Source organism: Osmia lignaria, chromosome 9, assembly GCF_051020975.1.
Source record: "Osmia lignaria lignaria isolate PbOS001 chromosome 9, iyOsmLign1, whole genome shotgun sequence".
NCBI lineage: Eukaryota > Metazoa > Arthropoda > Insecta > Hymenoptera > Megachilidae > Osmia > Osmia lignaria.
The window spans coordinates 441,348-465,053 of NC_135040.1; the positions used below are offsets into that span (position 1 = coordinate 441,348).

Genomic DNA, 23,706 nt, shown 5'->3' on the forward strand with positions numbered 1-23,706 from the left:
GCAGTGTTGCTGACACACCGTAGCTAGCAGTAAACGTCGATAAATTTATACTTATTTATAGTTGAGCATTTTGTAACTATCGTCTGACGTTTACTATGTCACCGACGCGACGCGGTGCCAAGTTGTTTGTTTGTAACCATAATCAAGCCTCCTTCTCGTAATCAACACTCCCACGGCTAGCAATAAACCCGCGCTGTTATTAGTCATGTGTGTGAAGTTGGCGCCGCACTTTTCGAATTTTGTATTTTTTCAAATTGTGCTGCATTTTGCTACATTTGTGCCGTACTGTCCCGTAAATCGCAATTCTGTAAACCAAAGCGTACTCAAGGAAATAAAAAAAAAAAAATTTTTTTATAGCCTCGCACTTTTCGAATTTTGAGTTTTTCTTTTTTGTGTCGTACTGTGCTATGTTTGTGCTGAATTGTACCGCATACGAGAGATTGATAACATCAATAACAATAAAGAAAAAAAATAAAAACAAAGTTATACTAGTCCCGCACTTTTGCCGAAACAAACTTTTATTCTTTTAGATAATTTGTGATAACTTGTACTACGTTGTGCCGTCGATATAAACGCGATATCTCTATTCATTTTGTAGATAAAAAATGTTGAATTTTTAGGAATAAAAAATTTAATATTCGTATAATTTGCGAACGGCGACAGATAATCGAATTCTGCAAGTTGTGCTGAATTGTGTTACTTATAATCTGCGAGACACATGTGTTAAAAGTTGAAATTAGCTTAAAGGTCAATAAAAATTAACAAAAAAGGGAGGGGGTGATTCAAAAATTTGATATTTCCGAATTTTCTTTGATTGTGCCGGATTGTGCTGGACTAACATAACAACTTTTTTTAATGACAAAATTTCGTCAGATCCCCAGATTTCGCAGCGCTGGCAAAATTAGGAATCAGAATATTCTGCAAATATGTTGAAACGTGTGTTTTTCAACTGTAATGTTTTAATGTCTGATAGTGATAAATAATATATATGTATATGTATACAGGGTGGGGCAATAACTGTGTCCACCTTGAATTTTGCCGTTAAAATTGCACGGCATAAAGAGGGCGATGTTGTGATATACAGTAAAAACTGGATATATGCAACAAAGATTGGGACCCAGACGTTGCATATATCCAGTCGAGGTGTCGAATCTCTGGTTACACGCGACGAGCAGCCAAGCGTGAACGTAGAAAAGGACAGACAATGGCGGAAAGAGAGAAATCCGATGATCAAAGGAAAGAGCCGAAACGTATCGGTGTGACTAATACTAATTGAATCAAAAAACTTTTTTATTTTTGACTTTTTTTTAATGAAACTTGTACTAGCGCATTGGTGAGATTTTTGCGATTAAAGTGGTACCAAACACGATATAGTTTGAATTATAATTACTTGCTAAAATTGATGTTAAAAGTTGGCGAAAAACAAAGGACGATTGGAAATGAAAACCGGTTGCGGTGTCGGCTCGGGTTTCAAACGTTGCATATATCCAGCCGAGGTGTCGATTCTGGGCATTTAAACGTTGCATATATCCAGTCTTGGTATCGATTCTGTGTCCGTACAAATCGTTTGTACCGTGCCGCGTTACCTATTCTACGTTCGTACAAATCGTTTGTACCGTGCCGCGATACCTATTCTACGTTCGTACACAACATGCAACGTGTTGCATGTTGCATGTTGCGTGTTTGATGTATCTTTGGTGTACGGCCTGCCTTGTACATATGTACAGTTTTATTATTATTTTAATAAATAAATATAATTCAAATTATATCGTGTTTGGTACCATTTTAATCAGAAAAATCTCACAAATGCGTTAGTAAAAATTTCATTAAGAAAAAGTTAAAAATAAAAAAGTTTTATCGTTCAATTAGTATTAGTCACACCGATATTACGGTCGGATCATATTACACGGTTTCCTCGCCGAGCGGCTCGGTTCGGCTTAGGGGGATCCCCCCAAGTGGAGGGGATAGCGATGTTGCATATATCCAGCCAAACTTTTGTTGCATATATCCAGCTTTTACTGTAAACATTTTTTGCGTGTGTGGAGATATAGAGGAGATTTCAAGGTCATCTTTGTTTTTTTAAGTGAAATGCTATGTTTTTTTTATCGCGATGTGATAGCCGATGCTGAGACGAGTTCGGCAAGCTATCATTAAAGGTCATACAAGGTCAAATGTGGTAGTAAAATAAACTTTCTTACATTACAGGAGATGTTCGAAGTGAAGGCCGTTTTCGTCAATGCAAAAAAAACACAAATGACCTTGAAATCTCCTCTATGTCTCTACATACGCAAAAAATGTTTGTATCATAACATCGCCCTGTTTATAGCGAGCAATTTTTATATATAACATTCTTTCATATTATTACAAATATCGGCAAAATTCAAGATGGACACAGTTATTGCCCCACCCTGTATACCACTTTTTGTGTTACTCGGAACCAACGACGTGGACGTAGCGGTATTCTAGCTCCTTTCTATTTTTTTGCGTTTTATATGTATTTTTATATTTTTTTGTGATTTTTAATTTATGCTTTTTTTATATTTTTGTTATTTTGTTGTTCATATCAGTGTTATTTGTAATATTATAGGTGTGCTTGGAACAAAGTAATATTTTTTCTAGCATGTCCACTGCCTACATGCTCAGACCTATAAGAAAAATTCTATACGAACTAAATTACGAGATGGAGAATAAACTCGAAAAAGTATTTTGTTTTATTTTATAAAAGAAATGCCAAAATTTGCATTCTGTCACACTCGCGCGGCAGCTACCAGCACATGCCTTTATACAGGGTGTCCCAGAACTGGGGTAGGAACAGAAGAGGGATGATTGGTGAGGTCATTCTAAACAACTTTTTCCTTTGCCAAAATGTTGGTTAAGGCTTCGTTTTCGAGTTATTAACGAAAAACACTGGCCAATCAGAGCGCGCCGTTAGCGCGGGCCGAACCACGAGAGTGTTGGGTATGTTCCGCGCGGTCGTGATCAAGTGCCTCGGCACTACGTCGGTATGATGGGATTCGTTGAGTAGAAGTTGCATCGGATAATGAATAAAAAAAAGAAAAGAATAATTGTATCGAATTATTGATTACTCATGAACAACGAATCCTATTACACCGACGTGGTGCCGATGCACTTGATCACGACCGCGCGGAACATACCCAACACTCTCGTGGTTCGGCCCGCGCTAACGGCGCGCTCTGATTGGCCAGCGTTTTTCGATAATAACTCGAAAACGAAGCCTTAACCAACATTTTGGCAAAGGAAAAAGTTGTTTAGAATGACCTCACCAATCATCCCTTTTCCGTTCCTACCCCAGTTCTGTATGTACTCCGCTACACGCAAGCGCATGCAAATTCCTAACGTCTGATTCCTAACTTTGCCAGCGCTGCGAAATCTGGGGATCTAACGAAATTTTGTCATTAGAAAAAGTTGTTGTGTTAGTCTAGCACAATCCGGCACAATCAAAGAAAATTCGGAAATATCAAATTTTTGAATCACCCCCTCCCTTTTTTGTTAATTTTTATTGACCTTTAAGCTAATTTCAACTTTTAACGCACGTGTCTCGCAGATTATAAGTAGCACAATTCAGCACAACTTGCAGAATTCGATTATCTGTCGCCGTTCGCAAGTTATACGAATATTAAATTTTTTATTCCTAAAAATTCAATATTTTTTATCTACAAAATGAATAGAGATATCGAGTTTATATTGACGGCACAACGTAGCACAAGTTATCACAAATTATCTAAAACAAAAAAAGTTTGTTTCGGCAAAAGTGCGGGACTAGTATAATTTTGTTTTTATTTTTTTCCTAATTGTTATTGATGTTATCGATCTCTCGTTTGCGGCACAATTCAGCACAAACATAGCACAATACAGCACAAGAAAGAGAAACTCAAAATTCGAAAAGTACGGGGCTCTCAAAAATTTTGTTTTTTTTTAATTTTCTTGAGTACGCTTTGATTTACAGAGTTGCGGTTTACGGCACAATACGGCACAAACGTAGCACAATGCAGCACAATTTCAAATAATACGAAATCCGAAAAGTGCGAGGCCAACTTCACACACATTTATTAGTCGATGTTTTTTATTATTAATTGAAAAGCTAAGCCTTAACTTAGGTTTTTGGTAAAATAATTTTTGGTGAAGGAAAAAATTGTTCAGAATCACCCCAACTACCACTCCTAAAATAATGCCTACCCAGTATGTACATGTACAACACAGGTAATTGATATACTTACAAAGGGCTACATAGGAAAATGATTGCATCGATGTCTTCAATGTATCTCATTTGACCTTTCAGTAAGATACTCCTAACTCCTTGACTTCCTCGTCTATCTAATCCAGAACTTGTACTTGCAATGTTTGAACTTGATGACATATCGTCATTTAATCTTAGCAGTTCTAGTTCAAACATTACCGAATGTAAATACATTACCTGTGCACACGAATTTTCCATTACTTTATTAGAAATTTTATGAAAATTTATCAAGTGTACTAAAATATAATTAGATACTAAAATTAATTATTACTATGCAATTATGTCATATGAAAAGTTAATCGTTTGTTAAGACAAATTAATGTCTAGCAAAATTTATGAATACTGATACAAAATTGAAGCTACAAATAAAGATATTAAAAGACTGAGTTTTTTTTAAAAGAATTATGTGCTTCAGTTATGATATACGATTGTTAAATTATCTATAATTTCATAGTGTAAACATATTTAAAAAAAAGAATGTAATCACCTGCTGTTATTCTAAGAACAAGCTCCAAATATATTTAAAATCATTTAATAAAAGATTGTACACGACATTAGTTAAGTTATACAGAAACGATGAACATTTGAGTGTTGATATACAAAACATAGAAATAAAATAGTATTGCACATTTTAAATACAAATTGTCTTCTATACAGGGTGTCAGAAGAAAAAACTGAATACCTTTACCAGTTACATATTTGATAAATCATTTTGAATCAAAAAGGTCACACGCACTATGGGTCTTATTTTTCATTTATTTTAAAAAATAGTTCCTGTATTTGTAATTGGAATGGAGCAATTAGAAATTCGATTTGTAATAACGTATATGACCATTTCGATGGAGAATGACGTACCATCGCGACCCTCATGATAAAATCAGGATTCTCTACGAAAATCACTGTCCAATCAGAACGCGCATAGAGTGCGGGCTGAAGCGCGAGAGTGTTGGGTATGCTCTGCGTTCGAACCGTGGTCGTGATCAAGTGCACCGGTACCGCGTCAGTATAATAGGACTCGTTGGACAAAAGTTGAATCGAATAATGAATAAAAAAAAGAAAAGAGTAATACATAGTATCGAATCATTGGTTGCTCATGAACAACGAATAAAGTAATAAATCGTTGTTAATGTAGAATGAATAAATCGAATTAATCTAACAACTTTATTCGTTGTACGATATGGATAAAAAAAATACTTTGGAGTCAATAAACATGTTAAATTTGAAAAACTTCAAAAATAATTTAAATCCAACTTACCCATTCGTCCGTAAATGATCCAGCTGATCTCCAGACGGGATAATTGAATTCACTCAACCGCACGGTTACTATCACTTTTAACAGAATTTCACTACGTGGTCCGAAAGCTATTGCAGCTGCTGTTGCACTGGGCAAAAATGAAAAACATATAATATTCGGCACGACTTCATAACGTTTTCACGACGTTACTGCTCTTCCTTTCCAACTTCAAATGGGACTGTTAGCTTTAGCGTCTGCGAGGTTTTTTCGCTCTCTGTTTTTTTCTACACTCGGAAATAGGTCATGGTCGTGGCCATAAATTTGTCATTCTCGGTAACCGAGAGTAACCGAGAGAAGCTCGTGTCGACCCTTTGAATATTGCCGAACGTAGAAAAGGACAAAAAGCGAAAAAAACCTCGCAGACGCTATCGTCGAATCAACAGAGACGGTTTGGTGGTTTAGTAAATAGTTTCTTGATACAAAGTTTGATACAACTGTTATACCGACGTTACGACCGTTAGAAAGACGGTGAACTACTGACCTCGGGACTTGCTGATAGTGCAATTTATTAGTGGGATTTCAAAGGAAAGATGAGGGTAGGGGTATCCTGTGGGATGGGTTCGGTGATGCAACCTCTGGGAAGGATTCGTAAACATAAATATACGTAATACTGACAGGAACTGGTAACGTACAGGCCCGAAAAATGGAAGAGGGTTGGATACATAAGTATTAGGAAGACCCATGTGAAAAGGGCCATCTGCCAGTCAGAGATATGATTGGGAAAGAAAAATGGTAAAGGTCTGGAAACAAATAGTGACCGCATCTGCTTGTCTCGGGACCGCAGATTAGATCAGTATCAAGAGGAAGATAGTACAACGCTAAAGCTAGCAGTCCCATTTGAAGTTGGAAAGGTAGACCAGTAACGTCGTGAAAACATTACGAAGTAGTGCCAAATATTATATCTTTTTCATTTGTGCCCAGTGCAACAGCAACTACAATAGCTTTCGGACCACGTAGTGAAATTTTGTGAAGAATGATAGTGACCGTGCGGTTGAGTGAGTTCAATGATCCCGTCTGGAGATCAACTGGATCATTTACGGACGAATGGGTAAGTTGAATTTAAATTTTTTCAAATTTAACATGTTTATTGACTCAAAGCATCGCGGGCCCCCACGGCGGCGGCATCCCCACTCCCGGGCGATTAGGGTATAAGTAGGACCGATCGATGCGCGGATCCATGAGTTGCCTCGGGGCTTCAGCCCCGAGGGGACCTCCACGGAAATCCGGACCGGAGCACTAGCTTAGATTCCGAACGCTAGCTTACTCAGCACCGCATTCTGCCTTTGGCAGCCGATTCCGTCCAGCTTTGTGGCGCTACCCAGGCTGGCCAGGATTGGTCGTCGACTCGTTCGCTGTTCGGTTCTACCTCGGCGTACGAGAAGACGAGCCGCGTGAGGCAAGCGGGTAGCAACTCCACCGCAGCGCGAAACACCGCAGCGCGATTTAATAAACACCGTCGGCCCAATCGGGCCAATCCTATCCCGACTCTGCGTTTGCGTACGTTTGCGTTCTTTTGCGTTCGCGCTCCGTTCAGCGCTTTCACTCCGCGCTCCGACATCGCGCCGTTAGTTTGTAAGACCGCGTAGCAACGGCTACGAACCGCGCTAGAATTAAGGCAGCGTAATTTCTGTGACGGACCGGGTTCCGTCCGTAGCTCTTAAGTCATGTACACTAGATTTAAGGTTTGGCTCCACGCGTCTAACCACCAGACGATATTCTGCTTGTAGCTACCGAGGCAGGAGAACACCGCCGCCCAGCCAGCCCGGCGGGGATAGACGCCGCGCTGTACCCAACCAAAGTTTCTTTGAATAAATATTTCTATTTTTGATACTAACACGGCCTCATTATTTACCGACCTGTTCCCATGCGAACCCTGGCACGGGGAAACCGCCGCGATGCGCAACGCCGTGCGCACCGAACCGACCGACCCCGTTACATGCTTGGATAAGTGCAACATCGCTATCCCCTCCACTTGGGGGGATCCCCCTAGGCGAACCGAGCCGCTCGACGATGAAACTGTGTAATATGATCCGACCGTAATATCGGTGTAACTACTACTAATTGAACGATAAAACTTTTTTATTTTAAACTTTTTCTTAATGAAACTTTTACTAACGCATTTGTGAGATTTTTATGATTAAAATGGCACCAAACACGATATAGTGTGAATTATATTTATAAACAATAGTAATAGAATAAACAACATAGAATTGACACCACGACTGAATATAAATGATGTGTACGGACGCAGAATCGACATGTCGGCTGAATACAAAAGCTGTGTACGAACTCAGAATCGACACCTCGCTTGGATAAATGAAACATTAAATGCCCAGAATCGACACCTCGCTTGGATAAATGAAACCACTGGGTCCTAATCTCGGTTGCATTTATCCAGGTTTTACTGTATTATTATTTTTTTTTTTTATTCATTATTCGATTCAACTTTTGCCCAACGAGTCCTATTATACTGTCGTGGTACCGATGCACTTGATTACGACCACGGTTCGAACGCAGAGCATACCCAACACTCGCGGTTCAGCCCGCGCTCTACGCACGCTCTGATTGGACAGTGTTTTTCATTAATAACTCGAAAACGAAGCCTTAAGGGGGTAGACGTCGGTATTACAGAAGTTTTCTCGTTGGGCCTGGTGGAGCCACTTGCGTGGTCTGGTACGAACTTGAAAGGTTTAATTCTCAGCTAGTGTACGCGCAAGACGATCTAGGAAGGCAACAGCGCTTCAAATATTTTTACAAACACATTCAAACGCTCATCTCGCCAGAGGCGAACGAAAGCGAAACATTGGCGCGTGTTTAGAGTGAGATGTACGGTGATCGTGCTATCCTTCTTTCAACCTAAATGATAGAATTGCCCGCTCCGATAAATTGTGACTGACTGAACGTGTGGATTTTATATAGCGTACCGCGGCACCCCTCGCTGCTGAAAAATATATGCCTACTCTGAAGAACCGAAGGAACGTGCAATCTGAGAAATTTTTTAGAAAAAGTTATTAACTTCCTTAAATAAATGTTATTTAATTAATAAAAATATACAGGATACGTCATGCAATTTCTGACGGGTTATATCTTGAATTTGGTAAGAGATAGGAAAAAGCTGTTTATGTAAAAGTTCAATGGTATGATAATGTCTATTTTTCTGTGATTTCATTTTCTCCGTGAATGCAACGATGCACTCAAAAAATGCAAACCCACTTTTTATTTAAATGGAATTGCATTTTTTTTTTACTTGTGTCAACTCCTTGAAACATTCTGCATAAAAAAGTACTATAGTACTATTAGAACTAATAAATAGAGGGACTTCACGTCTATATAAAAGCTGAATATATGCAACAGAGATTGGGAACCAGACGTTGCATGTATCCAGCCGAGATGTCGAATCTCGAATTGGATGCGACGACCAGCCAAGCATGAACGTAGAAAGGGACAGACAGTGGAGGAGAGAGAGAGAGAGATCTAATGATCAAAGGAAAGAGCCGAAACGTATCGGTGTGACTAATACTAATTCAATTATAAAACTTTTTTATTTTTGACTTTTTTTTACTGAAACTTTTACTAACGCATTGGTGAAATTTTTCTGATTAAAATGATACCAAACACGATATAGTTTGAATGGGGCGAGGTTATGGGGCGCTGTGAAAAATCCAGGCGATGGGCCGCAGCCAAAACTTAGCGAAAAGGGACAATCTCAACATGCAGAATGAGAGAAGGACAGCATGACTGTAGTGCGTCTCAATCAGCGTTCGGGCGATGTTGCCTTTTTCGCTTGCCTTCGCAGCACAGTTCGAGTGACGTAATCAAGCTAACGCTTGAATCTGACTACGATTCCAAATCGGCAGTCATTCTACTTAGACGCCACCTTATAACTACCAGCTGAACTACATTTGTCACGTGACTTGCTCTGTAGTATCCAGATAATGGCGGAACTTGTCTTTGGGAATGCTTTTACGGGAATCGGTTATTCGTCCTTATATGAGAAGATTTTGAGCTGAATAAGGGCTCATTCGAAAGAGGAAGGTTCAATGAAGGGGGCTCAACAAAGCGTTTGAGTCACAAAACTCTTACAGTTACCTAAAATGTACTTGGATTCAGCGGGCGTATTTTCTCGAATTTTCCTCTACTTTGGACACTCATATTATTAGATATCAACACAATCTCGTTAAACCATCGGTTGAGCTCCCTGCATTGGACCTTCCTCTTTCGAATGAGCTCTCACCCAGCCCCAAGTCTTCTCATATAAGGACGAATAATCGATTCCCGTAAACCCCTTAATAGGCCCATTTTGCCGGTAATATCACCTCGCTGCATTACCCGTGTCTACCCCCTTAATGAATTCAACTTCAAAAGCACTATCAAATAATCGAAAGAAAAATATATAGTTCCATTTAAAAAACCAAACTTTGCCATTATATTTTTGAAAATAAAATTAAACATTATATGATTTTTGTTTCTATATTACATTTAATTTAATTCCTACTTCGCTTATATCGTCATTTTTCTTAGGGAAGCCAGGTTTGGTCAGGAGTGTACTCGTAATGTTAATAAGGGCACAGCTTCCTTGTGCCATGACCTGTATGCGTGCACTCACACAATCAACGGAAAGCATGCACGTATACGCCATGCGTGAGAGAGACACTCGATTTCGTAGATTTCGTTTTTTGTCTCGATAATTGTAGAAATGAAATTTTCGCGGGTACAGCACCCACGGGTAGACTTCACCACAGGGTGGTCTGGTCCATTTGAACGGTAATAAACACCATACGTTGAGAAAAATGGTATTTTCGACACTGTAAGATTGAGACAGACGCTGTTATAAGCAAACAACATGGCTGCCGAATGCTGCGTTCGGCTGCATTTTAGCATATATTGGATGATTTAATGGTGTTTTCACCCATAGCACACCAGACCAGCATTCCTTAAACTAGCACAATATCACTGAAATTCGATTTTTCACAATTTATCACTTCTGGAAGACATAAAACGAAATTTACGATTTGCACGCATCAGACGTAAAATAGACGTAAGAATAGTTCACTGATTTTCCGTCAGAGGCATTGATGGTATATTTGACGACGTTATCATCGGGGTCGATAAAAACACAATCAGCCGATAAACGTAAATTCTAATTTGACACCACAAACGGCGATTCGAATATAGCCTCAAGTACGGTATAGTTGCCGCAACGTATTAAGACTTCAGTCACGCTGTTGTCACATCTGTTACAATTGCAACTGGCTCGAGCCGATTTTGATTCCTGCCAGACATAGAAAAGAATAGGGCGCTCGAGAGAGAAAGAGGTCCGAGAATGAAACAATACATGTACTAATGTGTGCAACCATAAAACTTTTCTATTCATATTTATAATCATGTTTTTTTATCAATGAAATTACAGATAGAATACTTGAAATGGTATGCCAGAAAAATGAATTATAAAACTTGCACCATATACAGTGAAAACTCGATAAATGTACATAACTATTGCCGGTCCACTCCGCAACTGTTCTGGAATAGGAGAATCATTTTTCGAATTTGATTGCCTAGTCAGTACAGTAACGATAAAACTGTTTTATTTTTAACTTTTTCTTAATGAAATTTTTACTAACGCATTCGTGAGATTTTTATGATTAAAATGGTACCAAACACGATATGATTTGAATTATATTTATTTATTAAAATAATAATGAAACTGTACATATGTATAAGGCAGGCCGTATACCAAAGATACATCAAACACGCAACATGCAACATGCAACACGTCGCATGTTGTGTATGAACGTAGAATAGGTATCGCGGCACGGTACAAACGATTTGTACGGACGCAGAATCGACACCAAGACTGGATATATGCAACGTTTAAATGCCCAGAATCGACACCTCGGCTGGATATATGCAACATTAAATGCCAGAATCGACACCTTGGCTGGATATATGCAACGTTTAAATGCCCAGAATCGACACCTCAGCTGGATATATGCAACGTTTGAAACCCGAGCCGACACCGCAACCGGTTTTCATTTCCAATCCTCCTTTGCTTTTCGCCAACTTTTAACATCAATTTTAGCAAGTAATTATAATTCAAACTATATCGTGTTTGGTATCATTTTAATCCGAAAAATTTCACAAATGCGTTAGTAAAAGTTTCAGTAAAAAAAAGTCAAAAATAAAAAAAGTTTTATAGTTGAATTAGTATTAGTCACACCGATACGTTTCGGCTCTTTCCTTTGATCATCGGACCTCTCTCTTTCCATCACTGTCTATCCTTTTCTACGTTCACGCTTGGCTGCTCGTCGCGTGTAACTCGAGATTAGACACCTCGACTGGATATATGCAACATCTGGGTCCCAATGTTTGTTACATATATCCAGCTTTTACTGTAAACACTGACTAGAAAGAGTCAGTAGCTAAAGACGAAAGAGGGACTGAAACCGGGATTTATTGCCTTCATTTAAATGTCCCGTGTCAATGTGACCATACTAATGCACAGAATAAATTTTTTTATTTTGTACTTTTTGTTAATAAAAATTTCACTATCATGTGGAGAAAATTTTTCTGATTAAAATGAAGCTAAACACAATATAAATCGGTCAACATTTAGTAGCATAATATTGGGTTAAATGTTGTGCTTACGAGTCTTTCTCTCTTTGTTTATCCTTTTTGCGCTACCCTTTTCTATGTTCGGAAACATCAAAGAACGACGGATTCGTGGTGCTGGTAGGGCTAGAATAAGTGAAATAATACACATAACGTAAGTACGCGACCATAAAAGTTATAGGAATGAAAACTACATGACATAATAATTTCAAAAAGGGAATAAGAAATAAAGAAATGTAATGATTTATAATGTTTATTTATACATATATATATTTTTAGTATATGTTAACAATAATAGGCCGCCCGCCACCGCCACCTCCTACCGTCTCTCTCTCCTCTTCTACCTCCTCGGCGGCCGCCGTATAGCATTGTTTTGATTACTTTTTTCATCTGAAATATAATAATGAATTTTAATATAATTCTGTCACACAGACTAGGACACCCTGTATATGCAGGTACAATTATATTAAAATTCATTATTGTGAGAAGATGATCTATATGCGTCAATCGGTCGCAAAAGTGCGCATCCTTCGTTGTACTTTCCTTTTGGCGTTGCGACCGATCTAAGTTGGTTAGTCCACGGAATGCCCACGTGCAGTATGCACGTCTTGTATACTGTTTCTCAATTATGTATTCTTTCTATAATTATATTATTCATTTTTTATCTTTGCATAAATATAGTTCCATAAAATAAACACTGTGTAGTGCTTTAGAAATCCTCACAATTATTATATTTCAGATGAAAAAAATTTCAATGACACGTGGCTGGGGTGGCTGTCATGGTAACGACGATGTAGACGTCGCGGAGAAAGAAGAGGCATTGTTTATATTTATTGATTATATTTCAATCAATAAATATTGTATATTATAGATCAATTTACATGTCTTTATTTTTCATTCCTTTCCTGAAATTATTAATGCCATATATGTAGTTTTTATTCCTATAAGTTTTATAGTCGCGTACGTTATGTGTATTACAGAATCTCATCGAATCTGTCGTAGCGTGCGACTATATTTCCGCCGATCGGCCCTACGTTGTTTCATTCATGATACTCCTTCTCTTTCTCTCGCGCTGTTGTTTTCTATGTCCGCCAGGAATCAAAATCTCGCTCGGCTCGAGCAAATTCATTTTGCTAGATGGTCACAGATGCGGCAACACCGCGACAGAACTCTCAAATGATGAGATTTGGCAACTATGCAATCTCATTTTCGTTTCTTATTCTGCATAATGACGTTAGATGTCACACCGTCAAATGCCGAATTTCTCAATTATGTGTTTTCACGATTGCCCGATTCTTTCCAATGGCGCTCACGTCGATTCGGAGGAGGCCTCGAAGGAGTCTGTGCCTTTAAGTTTACCCTTCTAACACCTTGTGTACTATACTTCAAAGTAACTATTTGTTTCTCAAAACATGCAGTGTAAAAAAATATGATCTCTGATTGATATTATATATATTATATGTTCTTACATTTCCCCAAGTAAAAGATATTCCTTTGGGCCTACGTAATTTGAAAACTTCAGTAATATGTTTATCACGAATGGATGAACTGCCACCCCATGCTTGTAGGAGTTTGTCACCAGCTCCCAATATCTGCATATCTTTGTTTATTACAACTCCAAATGGGAAAAGTCGTAAAATAAATGTACAAGATACCGGTGGCAATTCGCGGCTTAAAGGAACTTTCATTCTGTTGTTTTTTGCAATCTAACAAATTAAAATATTATATAAATTTTGACAATTATACATAGTATTATTTGTTTAATTAAATTAGGATTATTTATTTCTTATAAAATAACAGAAAATATTTATTTGTGTCACATTTGCTTATACTTTGTGGATTCATCTGAATGCTGAAGTTGTACAGCGGTGAGCATAGTAGGCTGCCACAAAAAAATGGTAATGTTCCCCCCCCCCCCCCGTTTACAGATAACCCTCCACATGTACTTATGTCGGTTTGTGACTTCCTACTGCTTTGAATCGATATTAATTATTTAAAATTTGAATCGATACTTATTTTATTATTCATGTTTCTTGATTATATACTAAATTTTGTAATATTTAATAACTGAAAATTATAATATCCTTTTTTCTACATTACTTTTGATATTAATATTGCTAAAATTAAGATTTTAAGAACTCCTATTTCCTCAGTAATGCCATTCTCTGTAGAGAAGCCTGCTTTGCCCCATACTGTACACCTTAATCAATAAAAAACAATAAATACTGTACTTACGTATTCACGATTATCAAAATCAATTCTGAATTTAACCATTACGCTTCTGGATCCTGGAATATTGTTTGAACTTCCTAATACTTTTATATTTAAATCTATTTCATACAGTTCTTTTGCTATTTGAAATAGCTGACCTGTGGAAAATAAAAATAAACCTATAAACCTATGTTAAAAAATATTATTAATATTTATTGAACATTTAATTTCGTTACATGTAGTATAATTAAAATGTAGTATATATTAAATGATGCACATTTAACTTGTACATTTTGATTAAACGTATTAAAGTAATTTTTTAAAAATTAAACTAAATTAAAATATACTGTGTGATTTTTATGATTTCATTTCAATGTGATACCAACCTCTTATACTAACGTTATTTCATAAAAAAATACGAAGTACATTTTGAAATAATTAATTAATCTTCAACATAATATTTCATTATTATGTAAACAGAAACTATCGCAGCATGTTTTTTATTCCTCCGGCACTGCTTCAAGTGATAAAACGTTTGTAGAAAACATTCATATAATAATTCAATTTACATTAATTCATGTCACTTTAAAATGGCATTTAAATTATACTCATTATTTATTCAAGGTAGCAAACGGATACCAACGAGTATATCTTGAAAAATTACAATTGTACCGTGGCTGATTGCGCATAATTTTTTCACTAACACAGTCAACATGTTAATATAAATAATATTTATGATCAGCTGGTAATCATGGGATGAACTTCTGTAATATATAAATGAAATGCTAAAATCAACAAACCTAACGAGAGCTCCCTTCAAAAGTCAATACGCTGATCTTAAATATTCGATTGATAAACACTACCCATTTATAAGATTGGTTGTTTATTTTCATTAAGTAACTAGTAATGATATCCAACTTCATTCGACAATTATGTACGTCATTCTACGTCTACGTAATAATATGTGTACTTAACACTTTTACAAATTAGGAAGTTATATTTATAGGATACAATATTCAAACTCGCACAACAAAATTTTATGGCATTAACACTTTTAATTTTGATTTCGATTACTTCTTATATTAAAAATTGACTACAAACAAAATATTCCTCCAATTGTATTAAAATTTTAGACAAACATAGAAAGTTTTCTTGTATAGATTTGCAACAGTAAAGAAGAGGGAACGAATATGAGATAGGGTAGAAATCGTTGGCGTACCTGGGTAGGGGTCAAGGTGGGCCTGGCTCTCCAAAAAGGTAGACTAGTCTCCCACGGTTATAAGATTGTAAGGTTCAAAAATTAAAAACTTTAAAAATTCAAAAATTTAAATACTCAAAAATTCGAAAATTTGTTTTTGATATTTAATGTTAAATACAATTACCAATACTAATTGGGGTTGCATTTTTTTGAGAAATATGAACGGAAATATGCTCAGTTTTTATCCGACTTCGAAAAGGAGGAGGATACTCAATTCGATGTGTATGTATTTTTTTTTTTATTTTTTTTACTTTTTTTTTTTTTTTAATGTATGTTCACCGATTACGCTGAGACGGATGGACCAATCGGAACGAAACCTTTTGCATCTGGTTGAGTATGTCTCCCGATTGGTCCCGTAAAAAAAATATTTTATATTTTTTCACTCCTGTTACGTCCCGTCTTGCGGGGCGTTTATTATATACTAAATCCTAGATACGGGTTCTGCCGTTTAAAACGCTAAGGCGCACCTTGACCTACCTTTCAAAGATAAGGGGGTATAGGATGGGAGACCGGGGATCAAAATACGCGATTGAGGTTATTCGGATGTGTAAGTGTATTTCAATTTGGCTTATCTTACATACCCTTCGCTGTCTTCGGGTGTCGTCAGCAAATACTTCCCTTGCACGCGTCGGTCACTCACACAAGAGGTCTCGCTTTACACTTAGTACGCGGATTCGACGGAACACTAGACTCGCGGCGCGTGGCTATGACTCGACCTTGGAAGATGCAAGCGGTTGGTGGTGGTCCTGCACAGCACACGGGTGCACTCCTGGAGCTTGTCCTATTATGGGCCTTGAACGTCAGACCTCGGGGATACACTCGTGTTGAACCGTCGGCCGAGCACGTCGTTGATGATCTTCCTGGTTTCGAGTTTAGCCAAAACGCGGGTTGCAAACGAGCAGAACTTCGTCTCTGCTTTACGCTATCACGGAACTGCGGTACTTGCGTCGCGCCGATAACTTATACTCCCAAAAGGGGAGTAGGTCACGCTCTTTGCTTGCGAAAACCTGCAAACAAAGGATTTTCGCCATCGCATTCCGCGAGTTCCCTGATTTCGTATCGCGGGCGTCGCTAAGCGAGAAAATGCTGATGTTTCGCGGATTCCAGAGCAAGACCTCTTTGGAATGGCGAAAGACGAAAATGGGTTACACCTAGGGACGTAACACCCCCCACGCTAGACACAAAATGCTCTCGAGAGGGCATTTTGTGTAAGGTGTTTTCGTCGTTCGCCACCCTCATACGCTCGATCACACATACTTTTCCATACATTCAGAGAGTACAAAAAAAAAAAATTTTTTGCAATGAGGATAGCTGTTTAAAATATAAAAGTAAAATAAAATATAAAAGTAAATATAAAATATAAAAGTAAAAGGTGCCGAAGTGTGTACAATGTTACGCAGCTGTTGTAAATACAAAAAAAAAGACTATATGTGTATGGTGTCGGAAGAGGTGCAGTTTTGTGTTGTTGTTTATATATACAGGGTGTCCCAGAACTGGGGTAGGAACGGAAGAGGGATGATTGATGAGGTCATTCTAAACAACTTTTTCCTTTGCCAAAATGTTGGTTAAGGCTTCGTTTTCGAGTTATTAACGAAAAACACTGGCCAATCAGAGCGCGCCGTTAGCGCGGGCCGAACCACGAGAGTGTTGAGTATGTTCCGCGCGGTCGTGATCAAGTGACTCGGCACTACGTCGGTATGATGGGATTCGTTGAGTAGAAGTTGCATCGGATAATGAATAAAAAAAAGAAAAGAATAATTGTATCGAATTATTGATTACTCGTGAACAACGAATCCTATTACACCGACGTGATGCCGATGCACTTGATCACGACCGAGCGGAACATACCCAACACTCTCGTGGTTCGGCCCGCGCTAACGGCGCGCTCTGATTGGCCAGTGTTTTTCGATAATAACTCGAAAACGAAGCCTTAACCAACATTTTGGCAAAGGAAAAAGTTGTTTAGAATGACCTCACCAATCATCCCTCTTCCGTTCCTACCCCAGTTCTGGGACACCCTGTATATAGTGGAAAGCTTTGCGGGAAGTGGCCTCAGGGCACACCCCCCCCCCCCACGCTGGACAGTCGATAATTTTCAAATGAATGCCGAGACAAAATATGCGCATGTCCATAAAAGGATTGGCTTGAAGCGCGGTGTTTATCGATACGCTGAATTGGGCATTCCGCGACAGCTATTGGAAAAATTGTCGATGTAGGACTAATCGTTACCATGCTCCCGTTGGGTTTGGAGGGGTTTTCGTGGTATATATATACCGGTTGATCAAGTATTGTCCTTACTTTGGAGAGAAATTTTCGTTGATTACGACCGATTTTGTTAGAGGTGGAAAGAGTCGGAGAGAAAAAATGGACAGCTTGTGTGTCTGTCATCGTGACGTGTTCTGTGCCTGGGTAAGTGGTGTTTTTTTTTTTTTTTTTTTAATGAATGGTAATTTCTTTGGACTGGAAGCCGTTGTTCGTAGTTCCTTGTTGGCGTGATTGCGTATTAGGTAGTTCCATTATCTGTATGTTTGAGGGCCATGTCGTTGGATTTGTGGTCGGTTGTAGTTGTACTTCTATGTCTGCTGTCGTGAATCTCTTTCGTTGTGGTTGCGGTTGGGGCTTTCTCTTAGTTTGGTTTTTACAGTATCTGTATCCTGCTGCTATTATCATTGCCAAGATGATTATGCTTATGGCTGATAGTGAGCCATAAGTGACGTATGCGGTGTGTGTCTGGGCGCGATGGTGGTGCGCTAGGTCCTGTGCTTGTTCGTCTACGTCTTGTAGAGTTAGGAGGTTGTCTGTGTCCATTTTCATGGGTGTGAATTTTGGTTAATTTTGCTGGAGCTTTGTCAGGATTTGGATATGATGCGGGGTTAGATCTTGAATGAGATTTGATATGTTAAGGCTGAGGTTGGGTTTGAAGGTGTGATTGAGTTGTTGGGTTTTGGTTCCAGATGCGATTATCTTCGTGTGGCTAATGGTTGCTTCGCAGTGGCTTTGTAGTTGCAAAATTCCTGCACCCTGGAGTTGTTCGTACCCAGCTGATCTTTTGTTGCATTTTATTTGGAGTGCCTCTTTATTTTCCGTTGCAAATAACCAAGTATTGGGGGCTTCCAGTTTAGTAATTTGGATGTTGTTTGGTGAGGCTGCTTTTACGTTGCATCGTTTCCACTGGAGGTATTCTGGACGCAGAATGAGGTCGATTTCACAGATGTGGCTTTGCTCGTAGTTTAGGAGTGGGAGGGTAATTTCGCAAAGGAGTCTTCCGTTAGGGTTTTTACAGGTTTTGAGGTAATTTTTATCAGGAAGGAAAAAGGACGAGGTTCTCTGGTCTATTGCTAAGAATTCGGTTTGGGGTTGGATAATTAGGGGTGCCGAGGAGTTTGTGATGAGCTGCTGGAATACCGGGCAAGGATATAGGTGGTACAGTTCGAATGGGTTGGTTTCTAGGAGAGGAAAGTCCATCGTGATGATCACTCTTCCTTTTGCGTATACGGCGCTCATGGTCGTTGTCCCTTGGAGTTGTTCCGATCTCAAGTCGTCGATGGAGAGCGGGAACTCCAGATTTGTGGAAATTTGTATACTATGGCAAGCGGTGATGAGTTGATCTGGTGATAGGATTATTGGATGTAGGATTCCTAGTTTTGCAAACATTATCGCGTCGGTCAGGGTAGTCAACATAAGTACGTATTCGTCTGTCTGTCTGATTAGTCGGGTTCCCCAGGAAGACATGGCCAGTTCTAGTTCTAATTGATCTTCGCGTTTACTGATTGCTGATACTTTAGATAACATATGTTCGATTCTCGCATTCATTGTTGTTATCGACTGTGACAAGATGTTTAATGTGTCGTAAGCCTTTCGGAATTCGGATCTGATTATGTGCGTTTGGTTGTGAATTAGAGAGGTTATTTGTTTTTGATTGCTATAAATTTTATCGATTTCGTGATTATAATATTCCGCGTCGCTTTCGTCAAGCGTTCCGAATAGCGTTTTGCTGATTGAGCCGATAAATCCGAGTGGAGCCCGTTTCTCTCTCACTGCATTCTTTCCGAATGCATGCGCTAGCAAATTCTCGTAGCGTAGTGCTTCTGCTAATTTTCTATCTAGTTCGTCCTTCAAGGCGTCCGCGGGGCATGTTGTTAGATTTTGGGAGGCGCACATTGTTTTCATTCTGTTTATCGCGAAAGCTATTTCTGGGCGGTTGGTCAGGATCTCTGTTACGTCCAAGGCTGTTACTAGTCTCCACGTTGTCCGATACGTGCGGATTGGGGCTAGCTTCTCGGAATACAGCCCTGGGTTGTGTCTTAGAGGGATAACGGAGTAGTCGCCTTCGATGCGGTTCGCTATTGCAAACTGAACCAAGACGATGCTTAGCAGTAGGTGCCTGGTATCCATGATGACACAGCTTGCCCTATTACTTGCTGCTGCAAAATAATTACTGGATTCCTAAAATTTGTTGACCTCTGTTTCACGGGGGATCGGTATCGAGTTGAGAAAATTCGGAGTCTTGGGTTTTAATTGCGTTCCCCAAATATGCGTGTTTCAGTTTATTTAAGTGTTTAGCGAATTTTTTCCGTTAGCATCTATGAGGATCGCGTTGTTATTGTCTGTAATTTCACAAACGGTGTCTGGCCCGATATAGTGCGGATCGAATTTACTTGTGCGCGGTTCTTTTAATACGTATACGAGTTCGTTCGGGGAAAATTGTACTTCTTTGCTTGTTTTGTCGTATTGTGCTTTGGAACGCGCTTTGCTTTGATCGAGGTTGTTTCTTGCTAGTAGGCGAATTTCGTCGAGGCGTTGGACGAGGTTTTGTACGTACGTAGGATAGGTTGCGAGCTCGTCCTGAGACATATGTGTAAACGGATCCCTAGCTAATTGATCGAAAACTACCTCGTATGGCGAGAAGTTTGTTGCTTCGTGTATCGAAGTATTGTATGAATATGTCGCGAATGGAAGGAGAATATCCCAGTTGTGTTTGTTTTCTATGAAATGCTTTAGGTATTCGATAAGTACGTGATGGCTACGCTCCAAGGACCCATTTGTCTGCGGCCTGTAACCGGATGTAGTCACATGTTCGATATTAAAGGTTTTGGCTATTCCTTTCAGAACTTGATTAATGAATGACGTTCCGCGATCCGTGAGTATTGCACGTGGCGCGCCGAACACCGCGATGAAGTAACGTGAGAAGGCGTCTGCTACCGTTTCCGCGCGGATGTCTGGTAACGGGATGGCCATACAGAATTTTGATAGTTGGCATTGTAATGTGAGGATATGGCGATTTCCGCTCGATGATATCGGTAAAGGTCCAACGGTGTCGAGTGCTATTTTGTCGAATGGTTTTGCCGGAGTATCGGTAATAAGCATTGGTTCACGAGTTTTTATTCTTACTAGTTTCTGCTCCTGGCAGCTTTTGCAAGAACGTATATAATCCTCTATGTTTCGGTGCATTTTTGGCCATTCGAATCGATCACGAATGCGGCGGTAGGTTTTGGTCACTCCCTTGTGACCTCCTATCAGGCTCTCGTGGTAATGACGAATAATATCTTCGCGTTGGTTCTCTGGTGGAGTCTGTACTTCGCCTGTGCAGATTGTGATGGTTATGGGAAAGTCGTGGAATACATCAGATAAATGCCGTTAGAGCGCTGGTATGCTAACTTGAAGTAGGGTTTCCCCGTTTGCCGGAATGCGTAGGTTATCTATATCTTCTATTTTAGCGTTGAGTTTCAATGCGTGTAGTAGATAAGGCAATTGATGTGGTTCGATCGCGTGGAAGAAATGTCTTGCTCCTACAATGCTAAAGAGCCGTCTGTCCTCCGTTTTTGTAACTATTACTCGACCCTCGGTCAAATCTTCGCTTAATAAACTTGTTTCTGATAGTAGGCCCAATGCTTTCAATGTTTTGCAGGTTGGGCTTGTTAGAATTTTGTCGGCAGGGATGAAGTGTGCGATATTTCCTGGACCGGCGGTGAGAGGGGATTTTGATATGATTATTGAACAATCCTTGGGTCTTTCTTGCAATGGGTCGTCTATTGTTGGCGCGGTTGGTACATAGAATCTTTCGTAAGATGGTTTGGCAGGAGTGTGGTCCGGAATATTCATTGTTGATTGTGGTATTGGTAATATTTCTGATGGACATGGTAAGTCCCAGGAGACACGTTTTGGTGGGCTTACGGCGTGTGTTTGAGAATCGTCCGTGAGCTGTGCGATGGGTTCGGGCTCATCTTCATTCGCGGGGGAAGAGGGTTCGCGTGCGGGCTCCAGTGTAGATAGCGATGAACCCCAAGATACGCGTTTCCGGACAATCGGAGAGCTGGTTGCGATGGTAGGGAGGTTGCGAGTGGTCAGGTCGATGTTTTCCAGTGTGGTGGAATTAGCATCTGGTGCGAGAGCTTCCGGCTCCGTGATGTCTAATGGTTCGGTTTCATCTAGTGTCATTGATGGAGGTTCTTCGTAATTGGGCCTGGATTGGCCGGCATGGCGAGTTCGTACCCGGTTGGCGATAGCGTCCTCTGCGGGATCATTCTGATCCGATGGAGTTAGCGGTAGCGCATAAGGTACCGGATTTCTGGATAGGGCATCTGCGTTCGCGTTTACGCGTCCTGGTTTATATATAATTTCGTAATTATAATCCTCCAAGTGTATTCTCCAGCGCGCCAGCCGTGATACTGGGTCTTTGATCGAGAACAGCCATTGTAGAGGCCTGTGGTCGGTTACAAGCGTAAATTTTCTACCGTATATATATGTTCGAAAGTGTTTAACCGCAAAAATAATCGCGAGACATTCCTTCTCTGTGGTGGAATAGTTCTGTTGAGCTGAAGTGAGTGTTAGAGAGGCGTAGGCGATCGGCGGGTCTTCGCCTATTTTTCCTTGACTTAGGACGGCGCCAACCGCGATATCGGATGCGTCTGTTGTGATTATGAAGGGTTCATCGAAATTTGGATAGCGTCGGACCGGTTCTTTGCAGAGTACTTGTCGTAGATCTTCGAAACTTTGCTGGTGGATTTCGGTCCATGTGAAAGGTTTCTTAGGACTGGTTAGTTCGGTCAACGGTCTGGCCTGTCGCGATAAGTCCGGGATAAATCGCCGATAGTAGTTTACTAATCCTAAGAACTGTTTAAGCGATTTGCGCGAAGTCGGAGTCGGGAAACTTTCTACCGCCCGAATTTTCTCTGGATTTGGTTTGATTCCTTCGGATGAAATAATGTGGCCTAAATAGGTTACTTCGTTTTTCAGAAAATTTGCCTTATCCGGTTGTAATGCTAAGTTATTGTCGCGGAGGCGTTGGAATAGCAACTCGAGGCGGGTTTCCATTTCCTCTAGAGTGCGTCCATAGACTACGATGTCATCGATATATACGTAAAGAATTTTCCCGATTAATCCCTTTAAGACGCGTTGCATAAGCCTCTGGAAGGTGGCAGGCGCGTTCTTCAGACCGAACGGCATGCGTGCGTATTCATAATGCTCATCCGGAGTTGAGAATGCCGTTTTTTCTTGATCCTCGAGTGCCATGCGAATCTGATGGAATCCGTTTGCTAGATCGAATACCGCGAAATATTTAGCGCCTCCTAACCGGTCGAAAATATCGGATATGCGGGGAATAGGAAAACGGTCATCAATAGTTTTCGCATTTAGTTTGCGATAGTCTACGACCATTCTCCAGCGCACGTTTCCTTTCGAGTCCGGTTTCTTTGGGACTAACCAGAGGGGTGAATTATATGGAGAATTAGACGGAACTATGACCCCTAAGCTCTCTAGATTTTGTATTTGTTTGCTTATTTCCTTTTCCTGATCGATGCTGAAGGGATATTGTCGCGTGAATACCTACGTTTTGTCGCTCACAGGGATGTTGTGAACAATTGCGTTAGTTCCTCCCAGGGGATCGCCGGGTATGAAAAATCGGTCTGCGTAACGAGCTACGATGCGTTCGACCATACGCTGTGGTTCGTCATTTAAATGATCTAGTTTTAATACGCTATTAATTTTGCTGATCCTCTCGTTGTCGTTCTGTCGCGTGACGACGTATTCTCCTAGGTCTTCGCCTTGGAATTCCAGCTGTTCGTCCGTAAGCGGAGT

General features: G+C 39.8%; 1 protein-coding gene across 8 annotated transcripts in view; it reads right to left on the reverse strand.

The window, feature by feature from the left end:
• The window catches only part of LOC117611006 (soluble guanylate cyclase 89Da), a 137,373-nt gene that overhangs the window by 23,663 nt on the left and 90,004 nt on the right, over nt 1–23,706 (reverse strand). For all 8 annotated transcript variants that reach the window (XM_076689903.1, XM_034338889.2, XM_076689905.1 and 5 more), the window contains 3 exons: nt 14,397–14,530; nt 13,631–13,867; nt 4,239–4,435 (listed from right to left, as the gene is read on the reverse strand). In XM_076689903.1, the coding sequence (XP_076546018.1) occupies nt 4,239–4,435; nt 13,631–13,867; nt 14,397–14,530 (568 nt within the window). The remainder of the gene's footprint in view (nt 1–4,238; nt 4,436–13,630; nt 13,868–14,396; nt 14,531–23,706) is intronic.